This window comes from Palaemon carinicauda, chromosome 14 (assembly GCF_036898095.1).
Source record: "Palaemon carinicauda isolate YSFRI2023 chromosome 14, ASM3689809v2, whole genome shotgun sequence".
Lineage (NCBI taxonomy): Eukaryota > Metazoa > Arthropoda > Malacostraca > Decapoda > Palaemonidae > Palaemon > Palaemon carinicauda.
In genome coordinates, this window is record NC_090738.1 from 119,222,590 (window position 1) to 119,238,569 (window position 15,980).

At 38.2% G+C, this 15,980-nt stretch overlaps 3 protein-coding genes across 3 annotated transcripts; 2 read left to right on the forward strand and 1 right to left on the reverse strand.

Moving 5' to 3' along the window:
* Positions 1 to 3,134: 3,134 nt before the first annotated feature.
* On the forward strand, positions 3,135 to 4,424 carry LOC137653675 (actin-2, muscle-specific-like). Its single transcript, XM_068387253.1, has one exon. It carries the CDS (start codon positions 3,190 to 3,192, stop codon positions 4,321 to 4,323), a length of 1,134 nt encoding a protein of 377 aa, XP_068243354.1. The 5' UTR covers positions 3,135 to 3,189; the 3' UTR covers positions 4,324 to 4,424.
* A 1,344-nt stretch (positions 4,425 to 5,768) lies between these two features.
* On the reverse strand, positions 5,769 to 6,422 carry LOC137652946 (uncharacterized). The gene has a single exon (XM_068386340.1). The coding sequence runs from the start codon at positions 6,420 to 6,422 to the stop codon at positions 5,769 to 5,771; it is 654 nt and encodes a 217-aa protein (XP_068242441.1).
* A 4,790-nt stretch (positions 6,423 to 11,212) lies between these two features.
* LOC137653248 (actin, alpha cardiac muscle 2-like) lies at positions 11,213 to 12,541 on the forward strand. Its single transcript, XM_068386618.1, has one exon. It carries the CDS (start codon positions 11,270 to 11,272, stop codon positions 12,401 to 12,403), a length of 1,134 nt encoding a protein of 377 aa, XP_068242719.1. The 5' UTR covers positions 11,213 to 11,269; the 3' UTR covers positions 12,404 to 12,541.
* The last annotated feature ends 3,439 nt before the right edge of the window (positions 12,542 to 15,980 follow it).

Consider the following 15,980-nt stretch of genomic DNA (forward strand, 5'->3'; position numbering starts at 1 on the left):
AGTATGTGGGTCTCAAGGAGGGGACGGTGTTTGTAGCCAATCACTGTAAGAGAGTCGTTAAATATTACACTTCTTTAACCTTTGAAATGTCACGCTGACGTCTATATTTTTTCGACTTTTTGATTACCTATAGACCTAATGTTGAGATAGGTTAGATAATCATCTGATACAAGGAAATATATTTTCTATGATGATTAAAACTTGAGATATTCCGTATGCATTTATTTAACGAATTGTGTATTTAATAAATGATATGTGTAATGCAGGAAGAAATACTAACGAGCTTATAATTGGCGGGGTTGAAGGTCGATCATGAATGGCAGGGGCAAGGGACAGTGACAATGTCGTAGCAGGACAATGCCGTAAAGACTGACCATACATATATATGACCAGCGCATAAGCACCCTCTCCATCCAAGCAAGGACGAGGGCCAGGCACTGGCTGCTGATGACTCGGCAGGTATGGTGACGTTACAGACATTACAAAAAAATTATTGAGCTTCAGCTGGACTCTAACCCCAGTCTAGTAATTCGCCAGGCAAGAACGCTTCCAATAGGCCGCCATAACCCTTGATAGTAGATACTGATAATATAGTGGTTTCATTTAATGATGGATTATCTCGTGATACCAAGACGTAACTATTTCAAAAAATTATCATGGGATTGCTTATTTACTGTTGGAAATTGTAGCCAAGATAGAACAGAGAATTTTGAAGTAAAAGAGGGGTATCGCGTTTATGTTGGACGGATAATTGAAACAATTATTATAAATCACACTTGACATATTCTTCAGCATTACTCCCTACTAGCAAAAACTAATAGCATTTGTTGCTTACTAAATTTTCTTACACGCTAATAGAAAAATAATATTTATTATTAGAAATTATTAAAATTTTTGTTTCATTTGTTTGATGTCGGCTACCCCCCAAAATTGGGGGAAGTGCCTTGGTATATGTATGTATGATTAAAATGTGAGAAAATAAGACCAAAATATTCTGTAAAACCCTTCCGAGTTTAAAGTTAATTCAAAGGAGGAATTTTATATGAATTAGCGGGGCAGGTAATTACCATATGATTCAGGTGTGGTAGTAAATGTCGGATTTCCCATCCACTGAAGTTCAATGGCTAATTTGCAAGGAAAGATTGAAAGCGAGACGAACGAAGAAATATGAAAAAAAGAAAAAAAGAAAACAAACATTTAGAAGCAACGAGAGTCCGAGTTCCGAGGATTCTGTTACCAAAGAGAAGATACTTCTAAGCATCCATGCTTTGGTAATCTAGCCTACCCCACCCCACCCCCCGTTTTTCACTTGGCGCTGGTTCCTAAGATAAGAAAAATAAGAAAGAAAAAAAAAAACCGTAGTAAATCGTGAATAAGCCTCAGTCGTCTTGGTATAAAAAGAGGAACACGATACTTGGCTGTCTTAGTCTTCACAGGATTCAAGCAGGGTAGGTAGCATCTCAAATGAGAGTAGTGAAGGAAGAGGAAGAAAGGAGTACCTGTTCAGACAATATGAAAGCGAGTTCCCCTCTCGCGTATGTTCCGTGTGTGGGCGCCTGTCTTTGTGCTGTGCTTGTCGTATTTTGAGACCGAGCTCCAATGTGTCATTGCGTTAAGGTTCAGTTCACAGTGTTGAGTGGTACTTTTATTTTTTGCTTTACGGGCTGGTCAAGACGCTAATATTACCCGTGGTCTCACGCGATCTGCTTCATGTTACTACCAGAAGGATTTTTCAAGTAGGGTCTCCTAAATTACGTGTTAGGATTTTTTCGATTTAATAAATGTTATCTAAAAAACGTTTTGAGAAAAAATAGCTACTGTTTTGATTTTCACAATTTGTGAAAGTATCTTGATTCTATAACATTTATCAGGCCCTTTTTAGATTTACAGATTTATTCTGTTTGTACAGAATACCCAGATAGCTGTGATAAATGTAATGTAAGAAACATTTAGAGAGAGAATAGTTTCTCTTTTGATTTTCACAATTTACGAAAGTCTCTTGACTCTATAACATTTATTAGGCCGTTGTTAAATTTACGGTTTTATTTCTTTTGCAAAGGATACCCAGAAAGCTATAATAAATGCAATCTAAGAAACATTTAGAGAAAGAATAGTTACGGTTTTGATTTTCACAATTTACGAAAGAGTCTTGATATATTCTATAACATTAATTAGGCCGTTTTGTACAATTGCGCTTTGCAATTGTTGATAATTTATTCTAGGATCAGTTAAGAATTTATTTGCAAAATCCATTGTCGAATCACTCGAGTATAAAAAGAAATCAGTGAAATTTGAGAATATCCGATATGATAAGGGATGGTAATTATGCAATGGAAATTGTATGACTTTGATGGAAGTTAACATAAATGAAACAGCTATAATGATTTACTAGGCGATATTTAAGAAACAGACTCATTATATAATTTACTTATATCTAATCCACCGCTTAACTTTTATCTCAACTGTTTTAAAAAATTCAGTGTAATGACGATAGCACTTTTAGAAAAAAATGTGGAAGTTTAGTTGGCTAATATCTTCTGCTCTTCTTATATCATTTCCACTGTTGATCAGATCGTTAGATTGATTTACTCGTTATTTCTTTTGTCACATTACTTATCTCTCATCACTTTTTAGTCGGGAACCGTATTTGTGGCAGCGAGTTTGAGTTTGAATGCCTAATAGTAAAAATGATTCTTATTTCCCACATTTATTTAGTATTCCTAAAAGAAGACGAAAAAACTTTTTTTAGCATTAAAACCATCTTTCTTAATTTGTTTTCTGATTTCTTACTTTATAGATTAATATCTTACTTTTGGGTCTAATCTTTCCACATTAAAATTTTTTTTTTTTCCAATTGAATAACCTTGTTATTTAAAACTTTTTGGGATCTTAATCCTCCCCGCTTTATAATCAAATTCGAGCAGAGTTAAATGAGACTACAGGAAAATCCAATATATAACAAAACTAAAAGTATGGATTAGTTAAAACATCAACTACATAAAAAAGGCACTTTTCACTTATGATTTTAAGTGAGAAAATTTATTATATACTGGATGAGTAATAATTAAACATTGAATGAAAAATGAGACTGTAGGGAGGTTATCTGTAAGTATTAAGGATATTGAAGCACGTCATTTTATTTTTTATTTAATTTCAGGATAGTAATCGACTCCATAACCAACCACCACCATGTGTGACGAAGAAGAGGCCGCGGTACTGATCTGCGACAATGGCTCCGGTCTTGTCAAGGCTGGCTTCGCCGGTGATGACGCTCCCCGAGCTGTCTTCCCCTCCATCGTTGGCCGCGCTCGTCACCAGGGTGTGATGGTCGGTATGGGTCAGAAGGACGCCTATGTCGGCGATGAGGCTCAGAGCAAGCGTGGTATCCTCACCCTCAAGTACCCCATTGAGCATGGCATCATCACCAACTGGGACGACATGGAGAAGGTCTGGTACCACACCTTCTACAATGAGCTCCGTGTTGCCCCTGAGGAGTGCCCCACCATGCTCACTGAGGCTCCCCTCAATCCAAAGGCCAACCGTGAGAAGATGACTCAGATCATGTTCGAGTCCTTCAACATGCCCGCCACTTACATTTGCATCCAGGCTGTGCTCTCTCTCTATGCCTCTGGTCGTACCACTGGTGAGGTTTGCGACTCTGGTGATGGTGTCTCCCACATGGTGCCCGTCTATGAAGGTTTCGCTCTTCCCCATGCTATCCTCCGTCTGGACTTGGCTGGTCGTGACATCACCAACTACTTGATGAAGATCATGACTGAGCGTGGCTACTCTTTCACCACCACCGCTGAACGTGAGATCGTCCGTGACATCAAGGAGAAGCTTTGCTACATTGCCCTGGACTTCGAGAGTGAGATGAACACTGCTGCTGCTTCTTCCTCCATTGACAAGTCCTATGAACTCCCTGACGGTCAGGTCATCACCATCGGCAACGAGCGTTTCCGTGCCCCCGAGTCTCTCTTCCAGCCTTCCTTCCTTGGTATGGAATCTTCTGGTGTTCATGAAGTCGTCCACAACTCCATCATGAGGTGCGACATTGACATCAGGAAGGACCTTTTGGCCAACATTGTCATGTCTGGTGGTACCACCATGTATGCTGGTATTGCTGACAGAATGCAGAAGGAAGTCACTGCTCTTTCTCCATCCACCATCAAGATCAAGATCATCGCTCCCCCTGAGAGGAAGTACTCCGTCTGGATCGGTGGTTCCATCCTTGGTTCTCTGTCCACCTTCCAGGCCTTGTGGATCACCAAGGAGGAATACGACGAATCTGGCCCCGGCATTGTCCACCGCAAGTGCTTCTAAATATAAAATCAGTATATTATTGACAACATTATTGAAAATGATGTCATTCCATAATTTCATTTTATTATCGTATTTTTGTATACAATAAAGGGTTATGGAAAGTAATGTGTTCTTTACCTGGTTTCACTATCAATTTTTTACTTAATTTCTTTTTGTTATTTATCTTTTATAGAAAATCTATTACCTCCATACAACTAAAAACAACTTTCTTTGACAACTACTATACTCCAAGCAAAGTCTTATAAGTTTCAACATTATCTGCTATGCTACAGTATATAACGTGTGTCATATTCTTCATTATATAAGCCCACTATGATTTCTTACTAGCCATGTAGGTTTCATGTATTTTTATGCTTTATTATAAGAGTAAGTCAGGTCCTCCCCCCCTTGTTTTTGTGGGGGGGCGGTGATATAGCTTGTGGTTAATTCACTGCAGACAATTCCTGTTTCCCTTGTCTTCTGAAAGAAACGCAAGGGAATAAAGAATGCCAGCCCAAGATTGCTTATTATTTTCATTATTCACAAGTAAAGAGAATGGGTGATTACTGATTTTTATAGAATTTAAATAAAAGGAAAAGAGTAGTGTATAATAAATAATGAATATATATTGATAGCTATTCTTTTTCTTATAATAGACTTACATTTAAAAATTTGTATTTCATATTGTGTTGATGGAAAACATTATTATTGCTGCTGTTACCTGACTGGTAGATATTAGCTAGGATTTGTAACAAAAGACTATTTAACGTTTTAAAGGCCGCTCATGAATGGCAGAGGCAAGGGACAGTGACATTGTCCTAGAGGCTGAGCATATATACATATGATCAGCAACTAAGCCCCCTCTCCACCCAAGCTAGTATCTGGCAATGGTGGTTGATGACTCAGTATGTAGATCCATACGCACCCAGAAATCTCTCCCCCCCCCCATCCTCAGCTTACAAGGATGGTGAGGTTGCAGACACTAAAGGAACTATCGAGTTTGAGCGGGACTCGAAGCCCAGTCCAGTGAGCGCCAGACAGGGGTGCTTTCAATAGGCCACCACAATACTAGTGTATGCAACTCTCTAGAATGATGGCTAAATATTTAGATAGCTATGCACGCACACAGACACACGCCCCCTCTCACCAGAGGTATGACTACTCTTCCCTCTTACTCGATGGTCACATAAGGATGGCAAGTGCATGTTTACATTCAACATTTTTCTTTCTTTATGCTTGAGATTGGCATAAAAATAGATAAGATGATAGCAGAATGATAATAGAGTTTAAATTAGTTTATTACATTTAACTACTTTTTGATGTAGAATCCGAGGACAGTTGTAGTGTTAAAGAAAATGTAGATAGGGCATCTTTCTTTATTTATATGGGCTTTGCTTGCTGTACATGTATTACACATCCCCCAGCCCCCCCGGAGCAGACAAGTATTTTAAAGAGTGGGACCTGGCCTAGAGCCACTTAGGTTTTAGGTTGTCAAGGGTTATCCAATCCTTTTTACCACGAACGTTGAAGAGTAAAGTTGTCAGAGTGAAGTTTTCAGAGTTCGAAGGATGACAAAGAATGGACCCGTATATGGGGGCATAAGCAGTAGCTTGCAAGTGTCGGTGCACACAAAGACATATGTTGTGGCATGTAGGGCTTTCACTTTTTGCTTCTTTGTTGGGAATTGTAAGTATGATGGCAGGTGGTAAATTTTCCGACACAGGGTAATATAGATGCTGGAGATTATTTGAGGTGGCGGGCAGGAAAAATTCTGCGGGGAAGGCCAATGGGTCACCATATACCATTTCAATTTCTAATACACCTATGGCATTCTTGGGAGTGATCCTCAGTCTGAGGAGGGTCCAGGGTAGGTGTGGAAACCAGCTAGAGTCATTGCAATAGGACATCAAAACTGCTTTGAGGATTCCATGGCAATGTTCCATCATTCTGTTGGCAGCGGGGTTGAAAGCTGTAGTCTCATGTAAGATGATAGGGAAAGCATGCAATTGAGAAGGGAAAGTAGCACCCCTGTCAGAAGTAATATTTTGTGGGATGCCAAATCTTGATCTCCATTCTCTAAGTAAGGCAGCAGTACTTGGGGCAGCTGTTGCATCTTGCATGGGGATGGCTTCAGGCCATCATGTGGAGCGATCCGTGACTGTGAAAATTAACGCTGTCCTTGGGACATGGGTAGGGTGCCAACCATATCAACAGGAATGTGGGCAAAACTACGCTAGGGGTGATAAAAAGTGCTTACACCCAAATCCTTGTGTCGAAGGACTTCACAAGTTTAACATGAAATATAGGTGTGGACCCTCCTTGACATTTTTAGTAATGCCATGCCATGTAAAATTCGACTTCAGTAGCTGTGCAGTAGATTGGCTGAAAGGGTGTGAAAGGCTATAAATCAGTTGAAACTCCTATCGGTGCATGAGGGCAGTTATCCACGGCCTTGCCCTACCTGTGCAGACATCACAGAGAGGGTGGCATTGGACTCATCGAGGGTGAAGTTTTCCCAACATTTCCAGATATACTGCAGCCAGCTTGTTTCTGGAAAGGACATCGGCAATGGGATTCAGTCTACCGGGGATGTGGTATAGGTATATTTAGAAATGGCAGAGAGATGTCAGAATTTATAGGTGGACCAGGCATTGGACTATCGAATTAAGGTGTGAATAAGGGACCATTCGGCCGGTGTGAATGACGAAAGACATGCCCTCTAAGAAGTTGTGGATGGGACAGATAGCCAAATACACCGCCAGTAGTTTGTGGTTGAAGCTAGAGTAGCTGGATTCCGCCTAGAAAAGTTTTCTTCTGAAGGTGGGCAATGAGCAATGCGATCCATTGATCATTTGTTAGAATATCATCCCAACAGCGATGTCCCTTCTGAAGGGAATCCCACTTCAGGTTTTTTGACTGGCCCTTGAGGGAGTCATAAAGGGGCCAAGAGTAGAGGAGATGACTAGCAGTATGGCTAGCAGGAACCGGTGGTAGTAGTTCACCATACACAAGGCCTCCTAAAGCACATTCAGAGTCGATGGTTTGGGGAACTTCTGTACCGTTGATACCTTCTCAGGGATGGGATGAACGCCGTCAGGAGTGATGCAATGATTCAAGAATGCCTCTTACTTGGCACCAAAGGTACACAATGATGGCGGTAATGTTCCACAGTATTCACATCTGTCAGCATTGTATGGTTCTCCTCTTTGTTAGGAGTGGAGTTTAATAGAATTCTTGATGGGGGAGGTGATTGTTCTTAAGTGCGTTGACTCTGATCGTCACCTCTTTCATAGAAAAGACATTGACATCAGGAAAGGTGTATCGCACTGGTTCTGGCAGGCATAATTCCCAAAAGGCTCCAAGTAGGCAACTTCATGAGAACTATCTGTAGCAGGCTGAAGGTAGGCAATATTGATCATATTTATAAGGGCCATTAATGGCCTTTGATCCCCCAATGGTAGTTGAAAAAGCTGACAAATCTTGTCTACTGCTCATGGAGGAATGACTGGTGGTAAGGTGTGGTCAGGAATTGCAGCGAGGACTTAGTTGGCTTTGCTGCTTGAACAGGTTATGCCCTTGATGTGTAGTTGAATCTTGGCGCAGGAATGTCACTATGGCAGTATGGAAAGATGAGTTTAGGTCAGTGTAGTGATCGTTAGTGGATACGATAGACGAATCGGTGAGCCTTGGTGGCAATTGATGCAAAGTATTTTCAAGGTCTCAGGGATCACATAAGAGAGACAATTGCATGTTTACATTCAGTGTCTTGTGTTGATAGGGCTGGTATTGGCCTAAAAATAGATGACACGTCAGTGAAATGATAGTAGAATGGAAATGTGTGTTACATTTAATGACTTTTTGATGAGTGTCATGACAGTTGAAGTGTTATAGGAAACGTAGATAGTGCATCCTTCTTTAGTTGAGTTATCTGAAAATTTAGTGGCAGTGCTTCATCTGCCCTTGTACATGTGGATTTTCATCCTCTTTCATTCATTTTATTTGGTACGTGGTATTTACCTTCTTTATCCCTGAATATGAAGGTGATTATGTGATGATACCCAATTTAGAGTTTCTTGTCCATTTTTTTCATTCTTTTCGTTCATTATATCTGCCAAATCTTAAATAACATTTTTATTGTTTATTGTTTTTCAGTGCCAATTGTTTTCAAGATTCTTACCTGGAAAATCTATTTTTATCAGTTTGATGGTGCTAAAACCTGTCTTACATGCCACAGTTTCCTACTTGGTAATTTTTCCCTATCTCATCTCCATGTCACTGGTAACAGAGTTTTCATTCCACCCCTAGACTTGAAAATGATTCTCATCCAAAAATACCATTCATTATTTTTTGTGAATCTCTTTGTATAGACCATTTCACGCATCACTTTTAACTTAATTTCATTTGTTACTGGGGTACAGTATTAACAACTGTAATCATTTTGAGAATTATAGTAATCCGTTAAACGGTTTATATTTTATACGACTGTTTTAATCACCCTGTTTTTAATAAAGATAAAAATGGAAGACATGCTTAGCATTTCTTTTCCAAAGAAAATTAATAAAATAACAAGATTTATGATACTCCTTGATAAATATTCATTTATGTATTCTAATCTTCTACAATTTATTTTTCCCTTTGGATTTGTACTGAATTTGAAGACATTCACAGACCCAGCGAGATGCCTCATCATTCTACCCAGTTATCTGAATCTTATAATAGTTAACGCACACGCAACACAAACGCACGTTGCCTCTCATTAGTGATTAGAGCAGGCCAAGTATTTTGCTTTTGGTTTGAGTTTAGCCAAATTTAACAGACGAATGAGACACGTTCTTGACATTCCTCATCCTAAACAAAATTGGTCCTACGGGGGTTATTTCTGGTTTTGGTCATTGGTTTGGCACAGGCGAGTAAGAAAGTGATCAAGCATGTGGAATTAAATCTCCCAGGAATCTGTATATAAAGACAAGGTTTTTTCTTGATACTCTTAGTCTACAGGGCTCGAGCAGGGTAGGTGAACGTTCGGGGAGAGTTTTAATGTGTTCTGAAGCCAGAAAAAAAGATTGTGTCAGATTCTATTTAGCCGAAGTACATAGTGTCCATCGGAAATGGACATCTATCTACCAAAAATCTGTTTTACTGTGTCAAGATGTGATAGTGTGACTACTTTTTACCTATTTTTCCTTAATAAGTTGGATGGATTTGTGATATAGCAATTTATAGTTTGAATTAGATAGTTAACTAAAAGAGATGTGGAAATTATTACTACACCAATATTTATTTTTAAAGGTAGAAAAGCCTTTTTTTTCGTAAGTTAATTCCATTCACTTTTCGAATTCAAGTTATCCCCGATTGAAAAATTACAAAGAACGTAAGTCAGTTAGTAATTAGGATTCTCAACTTTTAATGCTGTCATTTTACTCAATGATGCATCACATCAAGTTATTCAAGTATCAAACAAAGAATAACGTTTAATCCTCGGAATATATGGGCTGTATTTTCATATATATATATATATATATATATATATATATATATATATGTGTGTGTGTGTGTGTGTAATGGAAATTTTATTTCTTCGGTTATATGTGTATTTTTTCTTGTTATTTGCATGTTTATGCAAAGGCATTTTCATAGAATCATTAAAGCATTGGGAATTATTTGAGCATTAGTTTAGCGTACTTTCAAAAGTTTGTAAAAACCGCGAAATAGTCTCTTCTAAACACCATAGCATTTATACCAGCATTTAGATATATTGGTAAATCGATAGTCCTGCACCAACCTCCTACTAATTTTAAAGATGCTTTCGTTTCTCTCTCTCTCTCTCTCTCTCTCTCTCTCTCTCTCTCTCTCTCTCTCTCTCTCTCTCTCTCTCTCTCTCTCTCTATCTCTCTCTTCTACAATTATTTTGAATCTTTGAGCGGAAAATATAATTTTCAGTCTACTGTACATATGTTGCAAATGAAGAGCTTCCAAAGAATTTTATACAGTCGTTTTGATCAATTTCATCTTGATCACTTGCATTCAAAACTTATCTGAAAGAACTGTAATTTTATGAGCCAGTTAGGTTCTTTGCTGTATTGCTATTTAACAGATGGGCCTTTCTCACAATTCATTTTTAGTGGTATAAGAATCTTAAAGAGTAACTTCATTTTCTGCTTTCAAACATTCATTAGTTAAATCCTAACTGTATCGGAAATTATATATCGAACTGAAAAACTCTTTTTTACTAGTTGAAAATTGTTCGAATTGTTATTGTAATTCACAGCAAAAAAGATATTTGGAATTGAAAGCAGTACGTTAAATCTATTCCTCCTAATTTTATGTTCTCTCTCTCACTCTCTCTCTCTCTCTCTCTCTCTCTCTCTCTCTCTCTCTCTCTCTCTCTCTCTCTCTCTCTCTCTTTACAATTATTTTCAATCTCTGAGCGGCGAAATATAATTTTCAGTCTACTGTACATATGTTGCAAATGAAGAGCTTCCAAAGAATTTTATATAGTCATCAATCTCTGATCACTCGCATTCAGAACTCATCTGAAAGAACTGTAATTTTATGAGCCAGTTAGGTTCTTTGCTGTATTACTTTTTAACAAATGGGCTTTCTCACAATTCCCTTTTTAGTGGTTTAAGTATCCCAAAGAGTAACTTCATTTTCTACTTTCAAACATATACTAGGTAAATCCTAACTGTATCGGAAATTATTAACGAACAGAAAAACTTTTTTTTACTAGTTGAAAATTCTTCGAATTGTTACTGTAATTCATAACAGAAATTATATTTCGAATTGAGAGCAGTACGTTCAATCTATTCCCCCTTCTTATTTTGAGTTCTCTCTCTCTCTCTCTCTCTCTCTCTCTCTCTCTCTCTCTCTCTCTCTCTCTCTCTCTCTCTCTCTATTCATGAACCATGCTTAAATATGGCTGCATTTCATTTCAGACAATTACTTGACTCCATAACCAACCACCACCATGTGTGACGACGAAGAGGCGGCGACTCTTATTTGTGACAATGGCTCCGGTCTTGTCAAGGCAGGCTTCGCCGGTGATGACGCTCCTCGAGCTGTCTTTCCCTCCATCGTTGGCCGTGCCCGTCACCAGGGTGTGATGGTCGGTATGGGTCAAAAGGACGCCTACGTCGGTGATGAGGCTCAGAGCAAGAGAGGTATCCTCACCCTCAAGTACCCCATCGAACATGGTATCATCACCAACTGGGACGACATGGAGAAGGTCTGGTACCACACCTTTTACAATGAGCTCCGTGTTGCCCCTGAAGAGTCTCCAACAATGTTGACTGAGGCTCCCCTCAACCCCAAGGCCAACCGTGAGAAGATGGTTCAGATCATGTTTGAGTCATTCAACATGCCTGCCACTTACATTTGCATTCAGGCTGTGCTCTCCCTCTACGCCTCTGGTCGTACCACTGGTGAGGTTTGCGACTCTGGTGATGGTGTCTCCCACATGGTGCCCGTTTATGAAGGTTTCGCTCTTCCCCATGCCATCCTCCGTCTGGACTTGGCTGGTCGTGACATCACCAGATACTTGATGAAGATCATGACTGAGCGTGGCTACTCCTTCACCACCACCGCTGAGCTTGAGATTGTCCGTGACATCAAGGAAAAGCTCTGTTATATTGCCCTGGACTTCGAGAATGAGATGAACACTGCTGCTGCTTCCTCCTCCATCGACAAGTCCTACGAACTTCCTGATGGTCAGGTCATCACCATCGGTAATGAGCGTTTCCGTGCTCCTGAGTCCATCTTCCAGCCTTCCTTCCTTGGTATGGAATCTGCTGGTGTTCATGAGGTCGTCCACAACTCCATCATGAGGTGTGACATTGATATCAGGAAGGACCTTTTGGCCAACATCGTCATGTCTGGTGGCTCCACCATGTATGCTGGTATTGCTGACAGGATGCAGAAGGAAGTCACTGCTCTTTCACCATCCACCATCAAGGTCAAGATCATTGCTCCCCCTGAGAGGAAGTACTCCGTCTGGATCGGTGGTTCCATCCTTGGATCTCTGTCCACCTTCCAGGCCTTGTGGATCACCAAGGAGGAATACGACGAGTCAGGTCCAGGCATTGTTCACCGAAAGTGTTTCTAAGCATAATGATTCATATAGTTTACGAGTATATTATTTCTTAATGTCTACACATAGTTTTAAAAAGGATAACGTTCTTTTATATGCAATAAAAGGTTTTGGAGATTTATTTGAATTTCATTTATTGCTTCCATATTGTCAGAGTTATTGTTTACTTTTCCTTTAGAATAGGATAACTCAAAGTATTTGATCCATTTCTTAGTAAAGATACATACATATCGTTTCATTTACCACCTGAGGCTATAAAATAACTGGATAAAAGATATTACTTTGGGCAAATTTTGTTATGATTTAATGCATTTTAGTCTCCATTCCATTATTCTATAAATATTCAATACATTAAGGTCCATAATTAATGCAGATTTTGTTTTATTCATTTATTCATCTTCACCTCCTATGCCTAGGGCCTCGGTTAGATTTCGCCAGTCGTCTGTATCTTGAGCTTTTAATTGAATACTTCTCCATCTATTATACAAATTTATTTTTTCCTATCGATAACTTTAGAAGAAGTACATTCAGTGACTAGGCAGTTTAGTATCACGAGACTGGCTGTTCAAGTTGCACTTTTTACTCCTAGTACAGAGAGTGTCAATTAAGTTGTATGATCTGCCGTTCAGATTGTTGTTGGTCTTGAGGAAAGGGCTCACACGCCATTCAGAGTGAATATATGCGTGTGTTTACCTATGTCTATAATAAAGAAGGTGTTAAACTTTAGATGTTTAGAGTAGAGAAGGGTGATATGCCAATGCTTTTCACCGTGGTTGTAAACACAGCAATCGACCAATTGTCAAATATCTGATTCACTGTTCAGATTGACCAAGGCAAAATAAGATTTATAGAAAATCTGCACATAGCATTCCAGCTTTCTTGGGGATCCTGGCTTGAACTTTCTTTTGTGAGAAAAAACATTGAACATTGTCGAATAACTACTCTATAAATTGATCTTTGGTCAGGTGAACGAAGGCACAATGGATTTTAACTAAACTTGTCTAAAAGGATCCATAATTTCATTGAAGATACACTTTGTATATATATATATATATATATATATATATATATATATATATATATATATATATATATATGTGTGTGTGTGTGTGTGTGCCTTACTTATAACTGTAATCGAACAGTTTAACATGTTTTTTTCTAAAAGGTCCATAAAAGAAACACAGGAAATAAATAAATCACTATATTTCGGTCAATAAACATTGACCCTCTTCAGGATGTAAAGTAAAAATGAGGAATACAGTGGAGAGTGACGGTTTATATAGGAAAGCAAAAGGGGTTGTTCAATTGTTCTACAGATGTTATAATTGCTGGGCACCAGATTAACTGGAGTGAGTCGTCTTTGCTTTTTAAGAGTACCTGTCCGTACAGAAGGAAAATCCTGGAATCAGCCATCATAAATCACTCAAACACAATGAACCTATCTGGCGGCCAATGGAAAGCTGACACAGTGGACAACACTCTTCTCAACCCTATCATTAAGAAGATAATCCGCGGAGACCGACCACCAGATATGCATCAGAGGTCAAGACATCCTCCGAGCGGTTCAACAATAAGAAGACGCACCTGGATGTAATTAAATTTGGCTAATCCTTGCAGCAATTATAACAACTGCAGAACAATTGAACACACCCTTTTGCTTTCCTATATAAACCCTCACTCTTCACAGTATTCCTCATTTTTACTTTACAACCTGAAGAGGGTCAATGTTTATTGACCGAAATATAGTGATTCATTTATTTCCTGTGTTTCTTTTGTCGTCATTTTTGAAAAAAAAAAAAACACACACACACACACACACACATATATATATATATATATATATATATATATATATATATATATATATATGTATATATATAGTTTATGTACAGTATGTACGTCTCTCACTGCGATACAAGATTTTTATACTTTGATATCCCAATGGATGAGTTCACTGCCTAGAGTTCGATTAACTCAAGCGACAAAGGTCTGAATTCTGCCTTGGTAGATATACTTGTTATATGTAATTCCCCCTTTAGTTATGTTATTCTCAAAGTAAAGTGAATTCGACATTAATAAATATTTTTGCTGATTTTTTAAATACACTTATACACATATGTATATCTATAATTTATTTACATGCGTGCGCGTGTGCGTGTGCGGGTGTGTGTGTAACTCACAACAGCTGACAAGTGATGTACATAAAATAAGAATTACAACCACGAATGGAAAAGTGAAAGTACTAGACTTGAGTTTGTACTTTTGTCTTATTGATGACATCTTATTGATGAAATTGTATTTCTTTTCAATGGAAGTATGAACTCTGAGCAACAACTCTTCGGGGAGTATAGTTATTCCAAGACATATCTGATCTGGCACTCTTATAAAAATGATAGGCCTCCTACTTTTCTAAATAAGCAGGTGTACAATCATCATTGACCCAGGGTTTATCCTTAATAATATTTTATCAACTAACTAAACCTTTGATATTTACTGATTAGTACAGGAAAGGTTAACATGAGTAAAAATCCGTGGTTTATTTTAATGATTTGTTTTATATCGCTCATGTTAATATTGCGGTAATGTATCCTTGTATCACAATTTTGTATAAAATCTTGCCTCATGATTTTACTTATCTGACCAACAATTTTCGACTAGGTTAGCCTTTTTGGGTGAGACACAGAGCTGATTACTATCATAAAAGCATTGGCAGTATTATGGACAGTGGTGTTTAAGTGACACTGCACAGTACCAATACAGCAACAGTCTAATAAGTTGCTAGACGTGTGTGTATGATCGAAATAAAGGGTTGTACTTCAGAAACATCTGTTTATTTCTCATGACAGATTCAACTAGAGGGCCACCCAGTAGAGAGCATGCCTTCGCCACGCCATGCAGTTGCATTTTTCTCTTAACTCCACTGTGTACTTGTATTTCGATGTAACTTCTTCAAAAATCTAATAGATTTGTTTTTGGGTCATACCCCACATATCTACCAAATTATTGTTGAAATGGTTCAGTAGTTTTTTCGTAATGGTGTTCACAAGCAAAAACTTACTAGCAAAATATTTTCTATTTACTTGGCATTGCGATTATTTTCAAAGTACTGCTGCATAATTATACTTTGTCCATAGTGTTACAGATTCATCCTTGGGTCATAATTAACATGATTACAAAGTTTGGTCAAAATCGGTGCAGTATATAGTTTTTTTGTGTAAAGTTCCTCAGAAACAAACAAACAAACATATAAATAAATAAACGATGACAGGAATGAATACATACCCTTTGCAAAATCTTTGATCTACCAATAAAATTTTTCTATTATGCATTCAACTATTCCACAGCTTGTGTATTATTACCTTCGCCAGGAGGTTATATTTTCCTTGGCGTGTATTTAATTATTTATGTATGTTTGTTTGTTTTTGGTGCATAAATCGGACTATTTGATCGAATCTCATAAAATCTGGTGGTATGATTGGCCATGATCCAAAGAAAATGTGATTAGATTTTGGGAGTGATTGTGTCAAAGATAAAGGTAACAAAACGATCAAAAACGTATTTTTGCTTTATCATGGTCAATTTTTATCAGATT